This window comes from Petromyzon marinus, chromosome 9, assembly GCF_048934315.1.
Source record: "Petromyzon marinus isolate PM22_M1 ecotype Great Lakes invasive population chromosome 9, UKy_Petmar_22M1.pri1.0, whole genome shotgun sequence".
Taxonomy (NCBI): domain Eukaryota; kingdom Metazoa; phylum Chordata; class Hyperoartia; order Petromyzontiformes; family Petromyzontidae; genus Petromyzon; species Petromyzon marinus.
In genome coordinates, this window is record NC_133675.1 from 1,323,815 (window position 1) to 1,342,529 (window position 18,715).

Consider the following 18,715-nt stretch of genomic DNA (forward strand, 5'->3'; position numbering starts at 1 on the left):
GGAATTGGACCGAAACACGAACGCAGCTCGACCCGACCGCAGTGAGCACCACCCCCGTCCCGTGAGTGGTTGGGGGTGGCGCGGTCAGGGCAATCGACACGGACATCTAAAGTGGTGACCTGGGTCACAAACGAGTCTCGTCAACTCCAGCGTGACGCCGATTGTCTTCAAACGCCGCCCGCACACCTCCCGTCCAGTGGCACAGTTGGGAACGTGCGCTTTTACCAACGTTCCCGTTAACGATCAGTCGAGTAATCAAATACTGTACAGGAATTGTATATCCCAGCTCTCATTGCAAAACACCCGAATGAGAATGACGTACAGACATTGTGTTAATCCACTGCTGGATGAAGACCGACTCAAGCCGTTGCGGGTCGTGGGGGTCATTTGACCATTCACCGCACTGGTCATTGCGGGATGCTGAATGCGAGCAGTAGAGACGTGACAGTATAAAAGCAGTACAATGATGTACACGATCTTGTTGTACTCTGCCCTCTGCTGCCCACAATAAGTGGCTTCCCACAATCTCCTCACACCAAACTATAAAACTGTTTTTTCATTTTACCTTGGTAAGGCGCACCGAGCTATATAGCTTTTTTCCCGAAGCGACCTGGCCACAAATGATAGCTCAACTTAGTGACATGCGGAAATGTATAGCAGCCGAATAATCTCGACGCATGTTAATTCTAAATGTGGTTGGAAAAACTGGAAAACTAGAGAAAAATCCACGGGGAGACACGCAAACTCCAAATATACAGCAGGCGTCAGGTCAGGGTCTGGATTGAACCCACGTGTATCCCAGGCGAGGTAGTTAACATCTCGCCACCGTGAAACCCCACTATCCAACTTCATCGTCCCGATGAATTTCACCTGCTCGTGCCAAGAGATCCACGTCCGGTCGCACGACATGTAGATATACCTCGCAACGGTAGGCGTCACAGTTATCTTGAAGCAAAACATAAATAACGCACATGCATGGAATCTGTGCCGCGCTACAACATGCATGTCCTCAGTATGTAATTAGGGATAACGTTCCGTTTCATGGCTGAACGATGAGATGACGTCACACGCAATTTTTTTGGCCAAGCATAATTTATCTGTGGGTGTTTTTACGCCTAGGGTTGGGCAACCTTTTGATAATTATGGCTGGCTTTCTATTGGGAAAATCCCTAATAACGAGACTTTAACGAACATTTAGCTCAGTGTATCATCTTCATAAACGTTATCATGCTCCCCTTCCCATTACACAGCTAATATATGTTCACTTTCAACCTGTTGAAAAGGGTTAAATAGGGAGATAATCTGTGAATTGCTTCTGTCGTGAAGTTGAGCCGCTGTCTGCATTCAGGCTCGGTATGGGGCTCAATGCCCTCGATCCCATGCACTGGGGTAACAGACACGTGGGACCACGGAGACGAGTTACGGCGCCTTTCACGTTCTGGAAACGTGGTGACGGTAGGTGACTTGAAGGAGCGAGGGCCCTTCGACGTGTAGACATGTCTCCTCCTGCTGTGGCGACGGGAGGAGGTGCTCCTCTCTGGCGAGAGCGATCCGAGCCCCGTGTAGTTTATTCAAACGCGTCATAAACTTCACCAACGAAACAAAGTGTTCAATATCTGCAAAACTGCTTGTAAAACAATTTATAGAAATAAAAAGTAAAACAGACACCGTTATTAACATAAATGCTTGTGTTTTAGGCTTCGGTGCAAGATGTAAAGGGGTAATTGTGACAATCAATCATATTTAGCATCTCTTTAGAGCACCTTCACAAAAAGATAATTGGTTATTTTTGTACGTTGGAAGCCCCTAATGCTGCATGCAAATTGAACACTTCCATGACAAAGAAAAATCAGCTTAAAACACCAGACGTTTGCACGGCAACCCTGCCCAGCATATACATTCCACCCCTGGTCTAGTGTCTCAACAGTATCTGTTATAAATGTTCATCTACGCCGACATTCTACGAAAACCGCACATGTGCTAATTTTAACGCGACAGTTGAACCCAGGCACAGAACGCATTCCAACAGTGTACAGAACCATCCGCCGTGTGTGGCTGGCAGCGGAGTCGCGTTGCTTTGTGTCGGTGGCAAAAACATGCAGGATGGGCGAGGACGGTCAGAGCTTCCTGGTCGGCGTCGCATCGCGCATCGTCCGCCCTCGGGAGGGCCGGCGCTTTATTGCGCGCAAGAGGATGCAGTCAACCTGGGCGTTTGTTGCAGGGCCGAATTTCTCCCTGGCCACAGCTAGTACTCCTCGGTAGTGTCTGCACGTGGAAGGGGAAGGCCCCGCTCCTTGAGGGCCTTTATTTTGGCCTTCTCAGCCTCGGCTTTATCCTGCTGCTCCTCGCGCTGGGCCTCGAGGATTGCTTCGATGGACACCCTCTCAAGGCTCGTCTCCTGCTCCTTGTCCGCGTCCTTCAAAACATTTGAGTAAAGATGAAGAATGCATTGAGGCTTATCGATCGTCAAGTTCGCACCGTCAGATTGGCTGTCGGTGACAAGACACAGGATGTTTTGCCGACATGGCGAAAATAATCAAAAATGCATGCGTGAACAGTAAAAACAACTTCCAGTAAAACTTAGCGTGAAAAATTAGTGTTTTGGTTGAAAGTGGAGACGCTGATGCGCGACTTACAATCTCGCCGAGCAGGACAACGTTCTCACCGCGCACCACAAAGATCCCACGCGGGATGTCCCCATACCTCTTCCCTACATGGATCCGCTCAATGGTCTGGTGCAGCACCAAGTTCGCTACGTGGGACACGCGCACACGAGAATACGGGCTCGGTGGGCATGTGTCTGGCACTCTCCACATACCTTGACACAGCTCCATTTAGGCCTCAACTCTAACCAAATATAAATGTTTTATTTCTTGCACTGGCGATCACGTGCGTGTTCATGCTGAATTAAAAATGTACTCAAAGACGTACTTTTTTTAAGTTCTCCATACCCAAAGTGGGTGGTCAGTAGTTCTATATGTTTGCACATTGCAACATACAACTAGAGAGAGCAATTGCTGGCACTAGATGTGTAGTGGTGGCCTTTTCATTCAAATTAGAGATAAAAACACTGACTTAGTCACCTACCAGACCCCCACATCGCAGTCTAATGAGCTTCCCAGTTACTGTGATGTGCAAGAACAGCAGGAAACTGCTGATTAGTGCTCCCCACCGATCAGCCCTTATTACCCCCCACCAAGGCACTGACGCACACACACCCCTACGCTAGTACCCAGTGACAGTGGTGACTACAGAACATTGCACCTGCTAAACGCGTGCTGCACCTGAACACACACTCAAGCCACAACCTGTCTCCTCTGAATAAAGTAACATTACTGGATAAATAAGCAGACAATTACACCTTCACATATCCATCTCTTCATATAAAGTTTTTTTTTTTTATTTCGCATCCCATCAACCACATTGCTTTCTGGGAGTGAATCGTTTTGGCGGCATTGGTTTAATACAACTAAACTCTGGATCGTATCAACATTCAGTGTCTCATCAGCAAAGCTTACTGGGTGGTGGCGCACGCCTCTAATCCAGCACTCCGAGGCAAGGGTTTGTGGATCACATAAATTATTAGAAACTCCCCATGGACGTCGAGGTTCCATTACCCAGGAAAATATGGTACAGCATATGTGGACTCCACCTGTTCCATCTGTATGGGACAGTGTTGCCCCCTTCCATGTGTGAGTTTTCTCCGGGTGCTCCAGTTTCCTCCCACGTGTATAAACACTCATGAATTGGCCGGATTGCCGCCTGGCTGCCTTCCTGTACGTCTGTGGTTCCTCGCGCCTCTGAGTTGTTCTCTCTAAGAATAAGCAAATGCTCTGCGTGTTACACAAGTTGTAATTATTATTAGAAATCAATGGTAAACTGCCAGATGTTTACAGAAAAGGACCCTCTCTTTAATATGGATTCTAGTTCAACTCAAAGCTATATAACACACAGCACAACAATAATATGTGTTGTTGTGGAGACTAACAAAATCAATATGCAGGCAATATGCCTCCTTTCGATATTGTCTCTACACATACAAATATAAGTTTATTTTAAACATCCAATCAGTCAAACAGCCTTCCGACAGATATGTGAAGGCGGCGTATTGTCTGCTTAACAACGCAAATTATAATTTTGTGCAACGTTACTGAGCAGCTTTGCTCACAGACAAGCATTCAGCTCTGCTAGGTATTTGATGCAGATAACACCAAGTGCCACTGCCACATAAATTAAGACAGTTGGTCTCACAACACTGAACAAGGCAGTCACGTTCATCCACCATAGGTTACAAAATTAACTGCCATTATTTTTCGTACGGTGCACAGCGGCCGGTGGTGCCTGTTAGTCACACAGACATCATTGGAGAAGCAATGAGAAGCACTTGTGCCAAATGAAGCATCACCGCAACTTTAGTCAGTGGGGATATTTTAATTACAAAACTAGTGGGGGGAAATTATGAAAATGTCAGAAGTAGCCATCAAGATAATGTGTCTGGAGGAAACATGACAACTCTTGGTCTGATTGAACTGTAGTGATAACTTAGCCAGAACCAGCACAGCTTCTCTATGTGATCGCAAATGTATTACTGTACCACGAGAGGGGTTGAAATAACCTCTGAATAAATATTCATTAGCGTTGTTGTGAAGAATATAAATAAAATAAATAGTCTCCTTCAGATATCAATCTTTCCACGTAAAAATGGAACTTCTTACACAATTATTTCATTTATACACAAAAAAATCTCCATGACTCTCATGATTATTTTGAGTGACGTATCATATAATTTTGCATCGGACTGGGACCCCACAGTGTAAGGGGAGAGCTCTTGCCTGGAAGATCGGCAGTTCACCAGCACTGATTCAAGCAAATCTGACTGCTGATAAGACGAACCAGTCAATACTTATCTACAAACAATGCTGCTGAATTAATGCACTCCCTGAAGGCCGTGCAACCTATGGATTGTGTAAGACATACTTAATTTTTTTATGCGGATAAACGAATATGTGAAAGAGACAGTCCGCTTCTTTAGTCTCCTATGAAGGCCGCACCTGAAGCAGGGCGCCCTCTAGTGGCGAATGAGGCGCATCCCTGCGCAACTCACCGGAGTGAGCCACTTCACATGGCCAACGTCCTTGGGACACTGCCCTTTCCAGGCGTTTTCTGTCCTTTACATTTGACTCACAATGCGAGCGGTGCTAGGCGTGAATGCATTAGCATCTCCCAGCCATAACCGCCCTGACCAAAGGAAAATATCCCCCTCATAGTCTTAACAGACTTTTGGGGCAAGTGCTGCTAGCGAGCACCTATGAAGGCCAACATACGAGGGGATGGGTGGCCAGCACAACGCTCGGCCGCCTTTGTCTCCCCAGTGCTAATGTGGACACGTCGCACCAGGTACTCATTTGAGTAGACCTAGGAGAAGCCGACCAGGACCGGTTCAAACATCCACCACTGTGAACAGTTATAAGCGGGAATTGAACTCGGGACGCCAGGTTCGTAGCGCAGCGCGCACTAACCACTACATTACTGCTCCCTACACATCTGTAACCACCACCATCGTCAACGAGGACTCTCAACTCGAGCGGAGAAACTGCTTCGTCCCCTGCCATGGTTCAAGGCTCACATCTCCTTGACAGTGTGGGAGGCCTCACCGAACTGGTCAATGCTCCTAAGGAAGCCGATGAGCGTGCGCCCGTCCCGCAGCAGCACGAGGTGTTTCTCTGGGGACACAAGAAGAAGCCGTGAGGATATAAAACACCACCATCACCATTACTTCCAAAACACCATCTTCCCGAGCACCAAAATCATTACCACCAACCTGCACCATAATCACCACCACCAGAATCACCATTATTATCACCACCATCATCAGGACAAGTGTATCACCGACAACCACCATCATTTCCAACAACAGGATCACCACCATCATCATCCCTACCAGCAGCATCACCAACAATTACCACCATCAAAACCATAACCACGACCACCTGCCATCATCATGCGGGTGTATTAACACAGTCTGCTTGACAGTGGATGTTAACATCCCGTGACGTCATTCTGAGAAGAGTATGCCATTGTGCGCCGGCATCATGGTCAAAATTTTAAAAATGTATGCGCAATTTACTTCATTGGGAACAGCAATTGTCGCACCCAACTGAAAAAAATCTTAACTAATTTTTTATTTTATTTACGACTCAACTATTTTATGTTACCAGGCAAGGCCCACTGAGGTATGTACAATAGCTATTTTTCAGAAACGACCTGGCCACAAATGATAGGTCAACGAAGTGGCTTATCGTGTATATCAGCCAAATACTCGAAACGCATGTTTCTAAATGTGGAGTGAAAACCCGGAGGACCTGGAGAAAAATCCACGCGGCCACAGAGTCGGGATCAAACCCACGAAGACCACCTGTATACAAGGCGAGGTAGTTAACATCTCGCCCCCGTTGCGCCCCTCCTGAAAAAGTTGAGTCTCAGCGAGGCTTTCCTGGGTAAACGCGTGTAATGATAACGACAAATCACCACCACCACCAACAACCACCACCACCATCGTCAACATCATCACCAACAAAATCACCCCAATGACGACCACAAATACCATGGCACCATCACCACCACACGCAACATCAACACGACCATCGAGACCAACACCATCTTTACTAACCTCAGCGACCACCAGCAAAAACAAAGATCTTCCAATATAGCCTTTAACAGACTGCTGTGACAAGTGTTGTTCGCGAGCACCTATTAAGGCTCGGGCGTGGTGTGGGCAGCACCACGCCCGGCCGCCTTCATCTCTTCAACGCTGTTTAAAAACTCTACCAATACTCGTTTAAAGCTGCGTCAACCAGCAGCACCACCATCATCATCATAACCACCACCGACCACCATCAACCAAGACCATCACACCACGCCGATCTCTGGCTCCCCCTAGGGATTCTCCGCAGCCCCCCTCCCCCAACACGCGTTTGCCGGCAGCGGTTGCAGGCTAGTGCTTGAACCTCCGCGGAGACCCTTACGCGGGACGCCACTCACTGTCGATGTCCTCGATGAGGCTCGCCGTGCCGGGCATGTAGTTCATGGTTGCGCCTCGTCTCCTCCCTCGTACCGTCCGCTCGGGGGGAGTGGATCCCCGACTCTAACTCATGCCGGAGAGGCGCGCCTGGCGGGAGAATCTCAACTTCCGGGTCATCGGGGACACGTGACCGGTAAACCTCGCCCCCCCCCACCCCCCATAGCAACCGCGGGGGATGCATGGGGAGGGGGGTAATTCACATTCCAGGGCCTCGTGTTAACGCCGCATTCAGAGCGCGGGGCGCCGTTCAGGGGGTCTCCTTTGGTGCCATGAGGAACGGTCGCTTGTGTTTTAGGAGCGGGAAGCCGCGGAACTTCGACAATAAATATGTGAAGAGACTGACGGCTTAATTAACTAATGATTCCACTTCGCCACCCCGGGTCTCGTGACGTAATCACGCCCTCTCACAAACTCACCCCAATCTCGTGACGTCATTAAGCCTCGTTCTCTCCATAGGATCTTTTGACGTCATTATACCCTTTTTCTCTTACCCTAATCCCGCGTTACGTTATCACTGCTCTCCTTCACCTCACCCCAATGTCGCATAGTGTCATCACCCTTCTCCTGCAACTCACCGGTGTCGCGTGACGTCATCACTCCCTCTCCAACACCGCGCCATGTCGCGTAACGTCATAACCAGCCCCCTCTCCTCACCACTCCCGCGTCTCGACGTCGTCACTCAAAATCATAATATTTATTATTTATACATAACTTGATTTCTCTACGATGCTCATGATTATTTTGAGTTACATTTCATAATTTTGCGTTGAACTGGAACCCCCAGTGTAAGGGAAGGTCCTTTGCCTGGATGATCGGCAGAATCTCTCTTTCGACTGGAGGAGTCATTTTGAGTTAAGCAACTCTTTTTCACAGATGTCCAGTGGAATGACATCATCAACCCCTCTTCTCACCCCCGTCTCGTGACGTCACCCCCTTTCCTCGCCTTAATGTCGTGTGACGTCACTATACCTCTACTGCAACTCAGCAGTGTTGGGTGACGTCATCACTCCTCCCCTGTCCACCTTCGTCTCGTGAGGTCATGCAACCCTTCGCACACCACCCCAATCTCGCGTGACGTCAATACAGCACTCTCTTCCACACCCCAACTTCTATGACATTAACCCCTCCCACCTCAGCCCAATTTCGCGTGACGTCATTCAGATGCATTACAATTCAGTTTTCAGTTTCATTTATTTGGTATAGCCCTGTGAGCCATTCGGCTCTTGAATCGGGTGGAGCCTTAACAGGCTGCGGTTGGCGAGCACCTATTAAGGCCGGAACGGCACATAAGGGAGTGGGTGGCCGCCTTTGTCTCCCGAGTGGCAATGTTTACACATTGCACCAAGTACTAATTTGAGGCCGAGTCTACCTGGGGGAGGCCTAGAACCGATTCAGATATGTCACTGGTGTTAGTCGTGAGCAAGAATAAAATTCTGGTCGCCGGGTGAAGCAACAATGCACATGCACATTAACTGATCTAGTTTAACACATCGGCTAATCTACAACTCATTACTAATCATAACCATTGACTGATTACCAATCGATTATATAATTACAATACCCCCCCCCCCCTCCGCCTCAAATCACTGCACCTGAATGAGTTCAATGATGACGTCACCCTGCTGCTCTATTTAAGACCGGGAGCAAGTGAGGGCTTTACCATTCTGGCAAATTGCCCGATGATGCTGGATGTAATTACCAGCGAAACGTTGTACTCAAAACTGTAAATGTTGTGGATTCACTCAACACACCGGTGGGCTAAAGTAGTGAACTATTTGTCTTTTGTCAACGTGACACTTTTTTGCTGATTGGCCGTGTCAGGTGGTGGAGGGTTACGACACATTTATAACGCGATCTAACCCAAAAACCTTTATGAATTAACTGATCTAACCACTCCATCTCTAATGTGGACACTCCCTTGGCTGCCACTCTGTTAGCAGCCTCGACCACTAGCCCACCATCCCTTCCACCGACATGTCCTTCCCAAGACAACTTTCCAACTCGTGCGTGTTCTCTAACCTGTGTGTTTCACTTCTTGTCAGTCTAATTATGAACACACAACTTCATGGTCCAAATGGCAATGCTTGCCTTAAATGATATCACTCAGCAGCCAATGTGCAAATTCAAAACTTTATTAGAAAAAAAATAACGTTACAGTGAAGTCTCGAACCATACTCCTTGCTCCTGCCCTCTGCGAACAGGTCGTACTACCCAAGTCTCTCGTGAGTGTCTCACGCTGCCGAACCCAGTCTCCTCCCAGAGTTGAATTGATGCACTGGAGGATCGGATTAAGCCATCGCTTGGTTTCCCCCTCTGTGCAGAGCTAGCGCTCATGCATGCATGTGTGATGCGTCGGTGACACCGGGCAGGTGGGTTCCTATCTTTTGCGCTTGCGCTCGTGAGAGGCAACGGGCATGGTGAGGGGTACAGCCAACTCAGCTATGCGGGACTTGTGTTCCGTGGTGGAGCTCGTCGCTCGGGTTTGTTTGATCTTCAATCCCAGAGCACGCGCCACCTCCAGGATCCTGAAAAGGGCAGAGCAAAACAGGTGGCATGGTTGTGAGGGCAGTCACGACACAAACGAAGTCAAGTGCGATTGAGCACGACACAGATGAGTCGATGATCGCGACATATGTCCCGAGAGGGTGACCCTCTGCAGGTGGCCGTCAGGTTTGACCATTGTGCTGTTGTAGTGGTCGACATTTTCGTTGCTGCTTGCTTTAGCCACATGTGCATGGCCATTTGAATGCTGCATAGAAAATATAGAATAACCTCTTACAGGATTTCCAACAAACACACATACACGACGCTCCTGGCCACTGATGAAGGCACTCAAAAAAGCTCCCAAGCAGTCAATTTAACTTGCAATCAGCGATCTTGAGTCAATTAGGATCCAAAGAAAAGCAGTTAGTGTTACAACTTAAACCCATCTGGATGACACCAAATGTTCACAGCTCCAGACCCCATCACTTACTTTTTCTCGCTGACCTTGAAGTCCTTCTGCAGTAGCGAGAGGTTGATTGAGAACGAGTTCAGGTGCAGCGCCAGCACCAGCACGTACGCAATGATCTTGTCCCGTAGCGCTGGGGTCATGGCATTCTGCACCCTGCACAACCGGACATGACTGAAGCACGGCGTCACGTGCGCACCACCAGAAACATCGGCACCACTGTGTGGAGGCCGCCAAATGGATTCCACTCTGACCTGCCATTGTCGAAGGAGACCGTTGTGAAGCACTCAAGGATCTTGGTCCTCAGCAGAGGCGGCATGTGGTCACCCAGAGTATCTGAATGACAAGCAACACCGGTGTTCTCCACTCAAAACTGAACCGACAGCACATTATGACCGAGGCACTGTGCATGCAGGGAAAGTGCTATAGCTGCGAATGTGCAAAATGCCACAATACCTCTGGAGGAGAACTTCTTCTTCTTCAGCTGGAACAAGTGGACCAAGGTGTCCAGGTACCACACGAGTCCAGCCCGTAATTTGCGGATAGAGGCATCATTAGGCGTGACTCGTATCGCCCCGATGGCAAGTGCACTCAACCTGCGAGTGGGCGCACGCACACGCCGCTCTCTTGATGCACAGCCAGCAGCCCGTCATGCGCAGTGTCTATGCAGCAGGCATTCTCCACCGAGGTGAAGGAGAGGCAGTGCAGTGTTTAGCTGAGGCATTATGATCACGCTCCCTTTGTCGGTACCATACGCACGTGGTGTCTTGTGTGACGGATTTCGTGCCAGACTTCATTAGCTCCAAGTATTTGGAGCTCGCTTCCTCCGCTGCCTCAAGTTCCATCTCTGTGATGACTGACAGAAATACCTCAGGAAAAAAAATTGAGACGTGGGGACCCCCATTCACTGTTACACTGACCTTAAACCTTTACCCCTGACCTTACAGCCCCAGCCGGCGACACAGAGGATACTGTCGTTGAGTTTGTAGGCCTCGTCCGGAGAGGTGGCTTTGGGGTTGCACGGTGGAAGGTAGGTCGATTGCTCGAATGCCTCCACCCGCTGCACTTCACGTGTCAGGACTGCACACACGTGCGTGCACGTACAAGAGAGCCCACATTCACACAGTGCATACACACACATACAGTGCATACACACACAGTGCATACACACACAGTGCATACACACACAGTGCATACACACACAGTGCATACACACACAGTGCATACACACACAGTGCATACACACACAGTGCATACACACACAGTGCATACACACACAGTGCATACACACACAGTGCATACACACACAGTGCATACACACACAGTGCATACACAGTGCATACACACACAGTGCATACACACACAGTGCACAGTGCATACACACACAGTTCATACACACACAGTGCATACACAGTGCATACACAGTGCATACACACACAGTGCATACACACACACAGTGCATACACACACACAAAGTGCATACACACACAAAGTGCATACACACACAGTGCATACACACACACAGTGTACTGGAATAATTTTGTACAATATTCATAATCCGCAATCTGATCGCCTCAGACTCTTAGTGGTCAAAACAGACCAAAGGTTGCTGACATTTTGTGTTGATTATTGTTGTTAAACCTTACACATTGCGACACATGAGAGTGGCATATTCACAAGCGTGGAGAAGAACATGATGTTGTGTACGCGAGCGAGCGCACTCACACTCGGAGCCACGGGTTTCGATGATTTGCTGAGCCACGGTGGAGACGGCCTTCTGAAGGCTCTCACCGCCCACCTGGTTCATGCGACGCGCTGAGAGCGCACGTTTCTGCTTGTGGCTCCCAAAGGCCTCGATCAAAGCGTCAACCTGCACGAAAGAACCACACACACATACGTCATCACACAGCACCACACACACAAACGTACCAGTTATCACGCACACACAGCAGGTTGGTGCACCAACATGTTAATGCACCTCCAATTAGCACGGCTGGCTACTTATGGTGCAAAAGAAGTTCAACATCCATACACCAGTCATCATACACCACCATACACATGTTCATCAGTCATTGCGTATGACCACACAAACCCAACAACCGACAATGCAAGTGCAATGTGGATTCAGGTGCATGCCATCACCTTATCTCTATACGAGCCTTCTGATTTCTTCTTTGGCTCGTACTCTTTCTCTCCTGTTGGCAACATTGGTCACACATATTATTGGCTGCTCGTAGTACTACAAGTCTCATTTGGGTTTTGTTTTTGAGCCAATGCAATGAAGGTGCCGCGGTCTGCAGTGGGCGAGTCGGGGGCTTGGCGGCACCACCTTGGATATTGGGTTGCATCATGAAGTGCTGCGCGTTGTATACCCTCATCTTGCCATCCTCCTTGTCCAGCACGCCCACGTAGTACCTGCCACAGCAGAGGCACGGCCATCCACCACACTCCTTTCTTTGCACACTTTGAAGTGCCCGGCACAGTTGGACTCAACGTCAACGGATTTAAAGTTGTGTACAGGTCTAGCTCCACTGCGTAAAGGCTTCTCGGCCGGATATGGGCACTTACGCGGTATTTACACGTGTACACAAGTCAAGCTTCCAGGCTCCACCTCACCTACACAGGCTGTTGCACCGTGACGTATTCACGCCAAAGTTCTGTCCCACGTAGTACAGATGCTCCGCTTGTGCCACCTGCAACACAAATGGGGGTCGGTCAAAGGATGCGAGTGACCCATATTTCTCGAACCGTCTCCAAAATAGCGACCCAAACATGCACACTCACGCTCAAACCCACAGCTCATTGTCTTTCCCCCGCACCTCCGATTAGTACAGTTGGCTACGTACGGTGCGAAAGAAGCTCAACATACACACATAAATCAGCATGCAGCAATCTCCCACTCACTAGCTTATGCTGTTAGCCTCACCTTACGGAACAATTTTTACCCAGTATCAAAATTATGAAAAAACTAGGGTTTAGTGGAGACTTTAAGTCTTGTAAAAGCTTACTATTTGCTGTTTGAATATCTTAACACCTTTATTAATGCTGTAAAGGGTAAAGCCTATTCTTTTTTCAGTCTCACCTTATTAAAACGTACATTCGCAATGGTTAGAGCTGGACAGCATTCTAAAATCTACGTGAAACGGTAGTGTGCACCATTTGATCATTCATGCGATTTAGTCGTGTGTTGGGACTGGGTTTATCGGTTCATTGTACATGTATAACGTGGCATTGGTTATAAATCTGAAATGTTTGCGTGTGATCTGTTTGGTAAACAATGGGTCAATAGCCAATTCCGAAACCTCACCTGGTTGAAACCTCACCTGGTTGAAACCTCACCTGGTTGAAACCTCACCTGGTTGAAACCTCACCTGGTTGAAACCTCACCTGGTTGAAACCTCACCTGGTTGAAACCTCACCTGGTTGAAACCTCACCTGGTTGAAACCTCACCTGGTTGAAACCTCACGCAAATTTGACGTTTGGCTACGAACGGTGCGAGAGAAATTCAACGTAACCCACGTTCCATCTCGGGAGGGTTTTCCGGGTGAAAAATATTATCAGATGAAATAATACCCGTGTGGCTCCCAAGTTAAGAGAGGGGTGGTGGGGGCGAGATGGGCTGTGTGTCTCCTCACCACGATGGCGCGGTGCTTCTTACGCGGGTGCTCCCGCTCCGTGCTCGTGAACACCGAGAGACCGATGCCTCCCGCGCTCGCCGGTTCTCCATTGGCGAACTGCACTGGAGGGGGCAGGTGGAGGGGGTGGGAGGGGGAAAGTGGAGGGGGTGAGAGGGGGAAAGTGGAGGGGGTGAGAGGTGGAGGGGGTGAGAGGGGGCAGGTGGAGGGGGTGAGAGGTGGCAGGTGGAGGGGGTGAGAGGTGGAGGGGGTGGAGGGGGTGAGAGGTGGAGGGGGTGGAAGGTGGAGGGGGTGAGAGGTGGAGGGGGTGAGAGGTGGAGGGGGTGGAAGGTGGAGGGGGTGAGAGGTGGAGGGGGTGGAAGGTGGAGGGGGTGAGAGGTGGAGGGGGTGGAAGGTGGAGGTTAAATCTCGAGGACGAGCGAAGCGTTCAACAAACAGCACAGTGGGGCGAGAAGCGATGCGCGCGGTCGGCTTACGTACGGTGCGAAAGAAGTGAAACGTGCATACATACAGCCGGCCACACTCGCCCCGTTTAACCTCTGCCACGAGATGAATCTGCGGCCAGCTAAATGTCCACGGAGAGTGGCCTACTGCTGCCGTGCGTCTACGGGTGTCGCCCTCCTCGTCTATCTGCCTCGCCACCCTCACCACCACTCGCTCTGGGCTGAGGCGCGCGAGCAACACCCCCGCGCCCCCCCCGCATCATCTTCCCCCCCTCCGCCCCCCCGCCTCCTCCCCCCCCCCCGCCTCCTCCCCCCCGCCTCCCCCCCCCGCCTCCTCCCCCCCGCCTCCTCCCCCCCCGCCTCCTCCCCCCCCGCCTCCTCCCCCCCCCGCCTCCTCCCCCCCCCCGCCTCCTCCCCCCCGCCTCCTCCCCCCCCGCCTCCTCCCCCCGCCGCCTCATCCCCCTCCCCCCCCGCCCAACCCCCTCCCCCCCCACCTCCTCCTCCACCCCCACCTCATCCTCCCCCCCCTAGCTGCTGGCCGCGTAACTTCTTAGTGCGGGGTCGAGAACAAGGCCCCGCGATTACAGCCGCAACTCGGCGAACACGGAGCCGCAGCAAGGCCCGCGGGTCGTGCAGGCTCGTGGTCTCGTGTCTCGTGGTCTCGTAGTCTCGTATCTCGTGGTCTCGTGGTCTCGTAGTCTCGTGTCTCGTAGTCTCGTGTCTCGTAGTCTCGTTGTCTCGTGTCTCGTGGTCTCGTAGTCTCGTGGTCTCGGGGTATCGTGGTCTCGTAGTCTCGTGTCTCGTAGTCTCGTGTCTCGTGGTCTCGTGTCTCGTGGTCTCGTAGTCTCGTGGTCTCGTGTCTCGTGGTCTCGTAGTCTCATGGTCTCGGGGTATCGTGGTCTCGTAGTCTCGTGTCTCGTGGTCTCGTAGTCTCGTGGTCTCGGGGTATCGTGGTCTCGGGGTCTCGGGGTATCGTGGTCTCGTAGTCTCGTGTCTCGTAGTCTCGTGGTCTCGTGTCTCGTGGTCTCGTAGTCTCGTGGTCTCGTGGTCCCCAGCGGTCTCCCCTCGTCTCACCCAGCGCGGCGCGGGCCCCGGGATCGCCGCTCTCCCACATGGCCCTGGATGCCGCCATGGCGCCGCGAAGTCCCCAAGCCGACTGCCCCGCCCCCTCGACTGCCCCGCCCCCTCGGCACCCCTCTCCCCTCGACTCCCCGCCCCCTCGACTGCCCCGCCCCCTCGGCTCCCCCGCCCCACTCAACACCCCCGCCCCCTCGACTGCCCGCCCCCTCGGCTCCGCCCCCCTCGACTCTTCGCTTTTCGACTCCCCCGCCCCCTCGGCTCCCCTCCCCCCGCGAGGTTCAATCTCCACGCCCACACCTGGGAGGCATTCAGAGAGAAAACTGTTTAACAGGCGACGTTTCGGGCAAAGGACCTTCTTGCATAGCAAATAAAGAGGACAGAGAGATGGAGTATATAATACGAGTTGGAGACAACACCGTGGGGGTCTGATGAAGATTACATTCGCCAAAATGTTTCATGCTAATCGTTTTTACATGGGTATATATATACATAGCTTTTGAGCAATAGGCAAGCCCTCCTTCAATAATAACAAAGTATCGATCCCAAAACTTTTGTATTTAGTGCAAATCTAGCGCAGTCCTCGACTTACGAACATAATTCGTAGGTCGGAACGCGTGAATGTTTTGTATTTAAATGCCCATACGGTGAGTGATGAAATGTGCTACGGTTCAACAAAAAAGGGAAGCATTGTTACACTCATAATAAATAAGATGAAATATAAATTTTCACGTAATACATACCGTATGTAAATAAAACATGAAAAAACTTAACAAATAGAAACATTTCATTTTCCTCGAGTCCTGATGCTGGCTTGCTCGTCGGAAGGGTCGCAATGAATCACCCACAATTGGACTCACGCGCGGGGCACGCACACACAAGACCCATGTGGAGCCCCAACAGACTGGTGGGGGCGAGTGCTGTTCGCGAGCAGCACCGATGAAGGCCGGCACTGTGGCACACAAGAAGGGGGTGAGCGGGCAGCACCACGCCCGGCCACATTTGACTGTGCAAGCGACGATGTTTACACACTGCACCAGATGCTCATTTGTCGATCTCGGGTTGGCCCAGGACCCAATCAGATAATCGTCACTGGTGCTGGCCGTGAACAGGTATAAAACTCGGGTCGCCGGGTTGGAAGCGCAGCGCGCTAACCATTACACCACCGCTCCACACACAGACACAAAGATCCCCCATATAGCCTGAAAAGGCTGTTGGAGCAAGTGCTGTCAGCGAGCAGCACCGATGAAGGCCGGCACTGTGACACACGAGGGGGTGGGTGGCCAACACCACGCGCGCACACTCATTTCCCGTGCGAGGTTGATTCATTACATCTCGCTGAACAAAATAGTTCTGCGGTTCCGTTTGCAAGTGACTGTAAAAATATATATTTCATAGAAGCTGGTTCGTAAGTGCGGGCGTTCATAAGGCGGGCGTTCGTAAGTCGATGACTGCCTGTACTTGTGTAGTGGTCGACTTCACGCGGACAACTTTATTCTTTTCTCCGACACAACTTTCCACATTCCGTCTATAACTTCGCAGTTCCTCTGTTTGCCGCAGCTCGCTCGTCTCGCTCGCTCCGCTGCCTCCCCTGTCTCCCACCGTCTCTCCCCGTCGCTCGCTGTCTCTGTCTCCGTCGCTCGCTGTCTCTGTCTCTCTCCGTCGCTCGCTGTCTCTGTCTCTCTCCGTCGTTCGCTGTCTCTGTCTCTCTCCGTCGCTCGCTGTCTCTGTCCCTCTCTCCGTCACTCGCTGTCTCTGTCCCTCTCTCCGTCGCTCGCTGTCTCTGTCCCTCTCTCCGTCACTCGCTGTCTCCTACTGTCTCTCTCCGTCGCTCGCTGTCTCTGTCTCTCTCCGTCGCTCGCTGTCTCCCACTGTCTCTCTCCTTCGCTCGCTGTCTCTGTCTCTCCGTCGCTCGCTGTCTCTGTCCCTCTCTCCGTCACTCGCTGTCTCCCACTGTCTCTCTCCGTCGCTCGCTGTCTCTGTCCCTCTCTCCGTCACTCGCTGTCTCCCACTGTCTCTCACCTTCGTTCGCTGTCTCTCTCCGTCGCTCGCTGTCTCTGTCTCTCTCCGTCGCTCGCTGTCTGTGTCTCTCCGTCACTCGCTGTCTCTGTCCCTCTCTCCGTCACTCGCTGTCTCTGTCTCTCTCCGTCGCTCGCTGTCTCTGTCCCTCTCTCCGTCACTCGCTGTCTCTGTCTCTCTCCGTCGCTCGCTGTCTCTGTCCCTCTCTCTGTCACTCGCTGTCTCTGTCTCTCTCCGTCGCTCGCTGTCTCTGTCTCTCTCCGTCACTCGCTGTCTCTGTCTCTCTCCATCGCTCGCTGTCTCTGTCTCTCTCCGTCGCTCGCTGTCTCTGTCTCTCTCCGTCGCTCGCTGTCTCTGTCCCTCTCTCCGTCACTCGCTGTCTCTGTCTCTCTCCGTCACTCGCTGTCTCTGTCCCTCTCTCCGTCACTCGCTGTCTCTGTCTCTCTCCGTCGCTCGCTGTCTCTGTCTCTCTCCGTCACTCGCTGTCTCTGTCTCTCTCCGTCACTCGCTGTCTCTGTCTCTCTCCGTCGCTCGCTGTCTCTCTCCGTCGCTCGCTGTCTCTGTCTCTCTCCGTCGCTCGCTGTCTCTGTCCCTCTCTCCGTCACTCGCTGTCTCTGTCTCTCTCCGTCGCTCGCTGTCTCTGTCCCTCTCTCCGTCACTCGCTGTCTCTGTCTCTCTCCGTCGCTCGCTGTCTCTGTCTCTCTCCGTCACTCGCTGTCTCTGTCTCTCTCCGTCGCTCGCTGTCTCTGTCTCTCTCCGTCGTTCGCTGTCTCTGTCTCTCTCCGTCGCTCGCTGTCTCTGTCTCTCTCCGTCGCTCGCTGTCTCTGTCTCTCTCCGTCGTTCGCTGTCTCCCACTGTCTCTCTCCGTCGCTCGCTGTCTCTGTCCCTCTCCGTCGCTCGCTGTCTCTGTCCCTCTCTCCGTCGCTCGCTGCCTCCCACTGTCTCTCTCCATCGCTCACTGTCTCTGTCTCTCTCCGTCGCTCGCTGTCTCTCTCCGTCGCTTGCTGTCTCTGTCTCTCTCCCTCTGTCTCTCTCCCTCCGTCTCTCTCCCTCCGTCTCTTTTTTTACGATCAGAGGAAACAAGAAGATGCTCGGTGTAGTCGGCACTTTGCTCCGTTCATCATTTCGTTCATTTTTGTTTTTTTTTATGCTTTGCTTTATGTAACCCCCCCCCCCCCGCCGCCTTTTAAATGAAAGACCCAACAAAATATGTTTTTTCTTTTTTCTGCTCTCCTTACCCCTTCCCTCTCTCTCTACCCCCCTCTCTGCCCCTCCTCTCTCTCTACCCCCCTCTCTGCCCCCCCACCCCCCTCTCTCTGCCCCCTCTCTTCCTACTCCATGTCGCTCTCTCGCTCACTCTCTCGCTCTCTCTCTCTTTTTTCTTTATAACTAGGGCAAGTGCTGCACCTGCACGCAGCCCTTCCCACAGTCAAACGGCCTCCGACGGGTAGCTTAGATCTGCATGCAGAGCTCTCCGTCATCTGCCACCGAGCACACGGCCTTCTCCAG

General features: G+C 51.6%; 2 protein-coding genes across 2 annotated transcripts; both read right to left on the bottom strand.

Annotated features, from left to right (window-relative positions):
* Nucleotides 1-1,625: 1,625 nt before the first annotated feature.
* On the bottom strand, nt 1,626-7,231 carry LSM1 (LSM1 homolog, mRNA degradation associated). Its single transcript, XM_032950914.2, has 4 exons — nt 7,042-7,231; nt 5,655-5,723; nt 2,637-2,752; nt 1,626-2,416 (listed from the first exon to the last, which is right to left on the bottom strand). The coding sequence occupies exons 1-4, from the start codon at nt 7,085-7,087 to the stop codon at nt 2,246-2,248; spliced, it is 402 nt and encodes a 133-aa protein (XP_032806805.1). The 5' UTR covers nt 7,088-7,231; the 3' UTR covers nt 1,626-2,245.
* A 1,966-nt stretch (nt 7,232-9,197) lies between these two features.
* Nucleotides 9,198-15,283, bottom strand: POLR1E (RNA polymerase I subunit E). The gene is made up of 12 exons (XM_032950911.2): nt 15,185-15,283; nt 13,668-13,771; nt 12,648-12,724; nt 12,361-12,446; nt 12,174-12,226; nt 11,757-11,901; nt 11,004-11,111; nt 10,791-10,887; nt 10,488-10,627; nt 10,286-10,367; nt 10,056-10,187; nt 9,198-9,606 (listed from the first exon to the last, which is right to left on the bottom strand). The coding sequence occupies exons 1-12, from the start codon at nt 15,240-15,242 to the stop codon at nt 9,459-9,461; spliced, it is 1,230 nt and encodes a 409-aa protein (XP_032806802.1). The 5' UTR covers nt 15,243-15,283; the 3' UTR covers nt 9,198-9,458.
* Between the last annotated feature and the right edge of the window lie 3,432 nt (nt 15,284-18,715).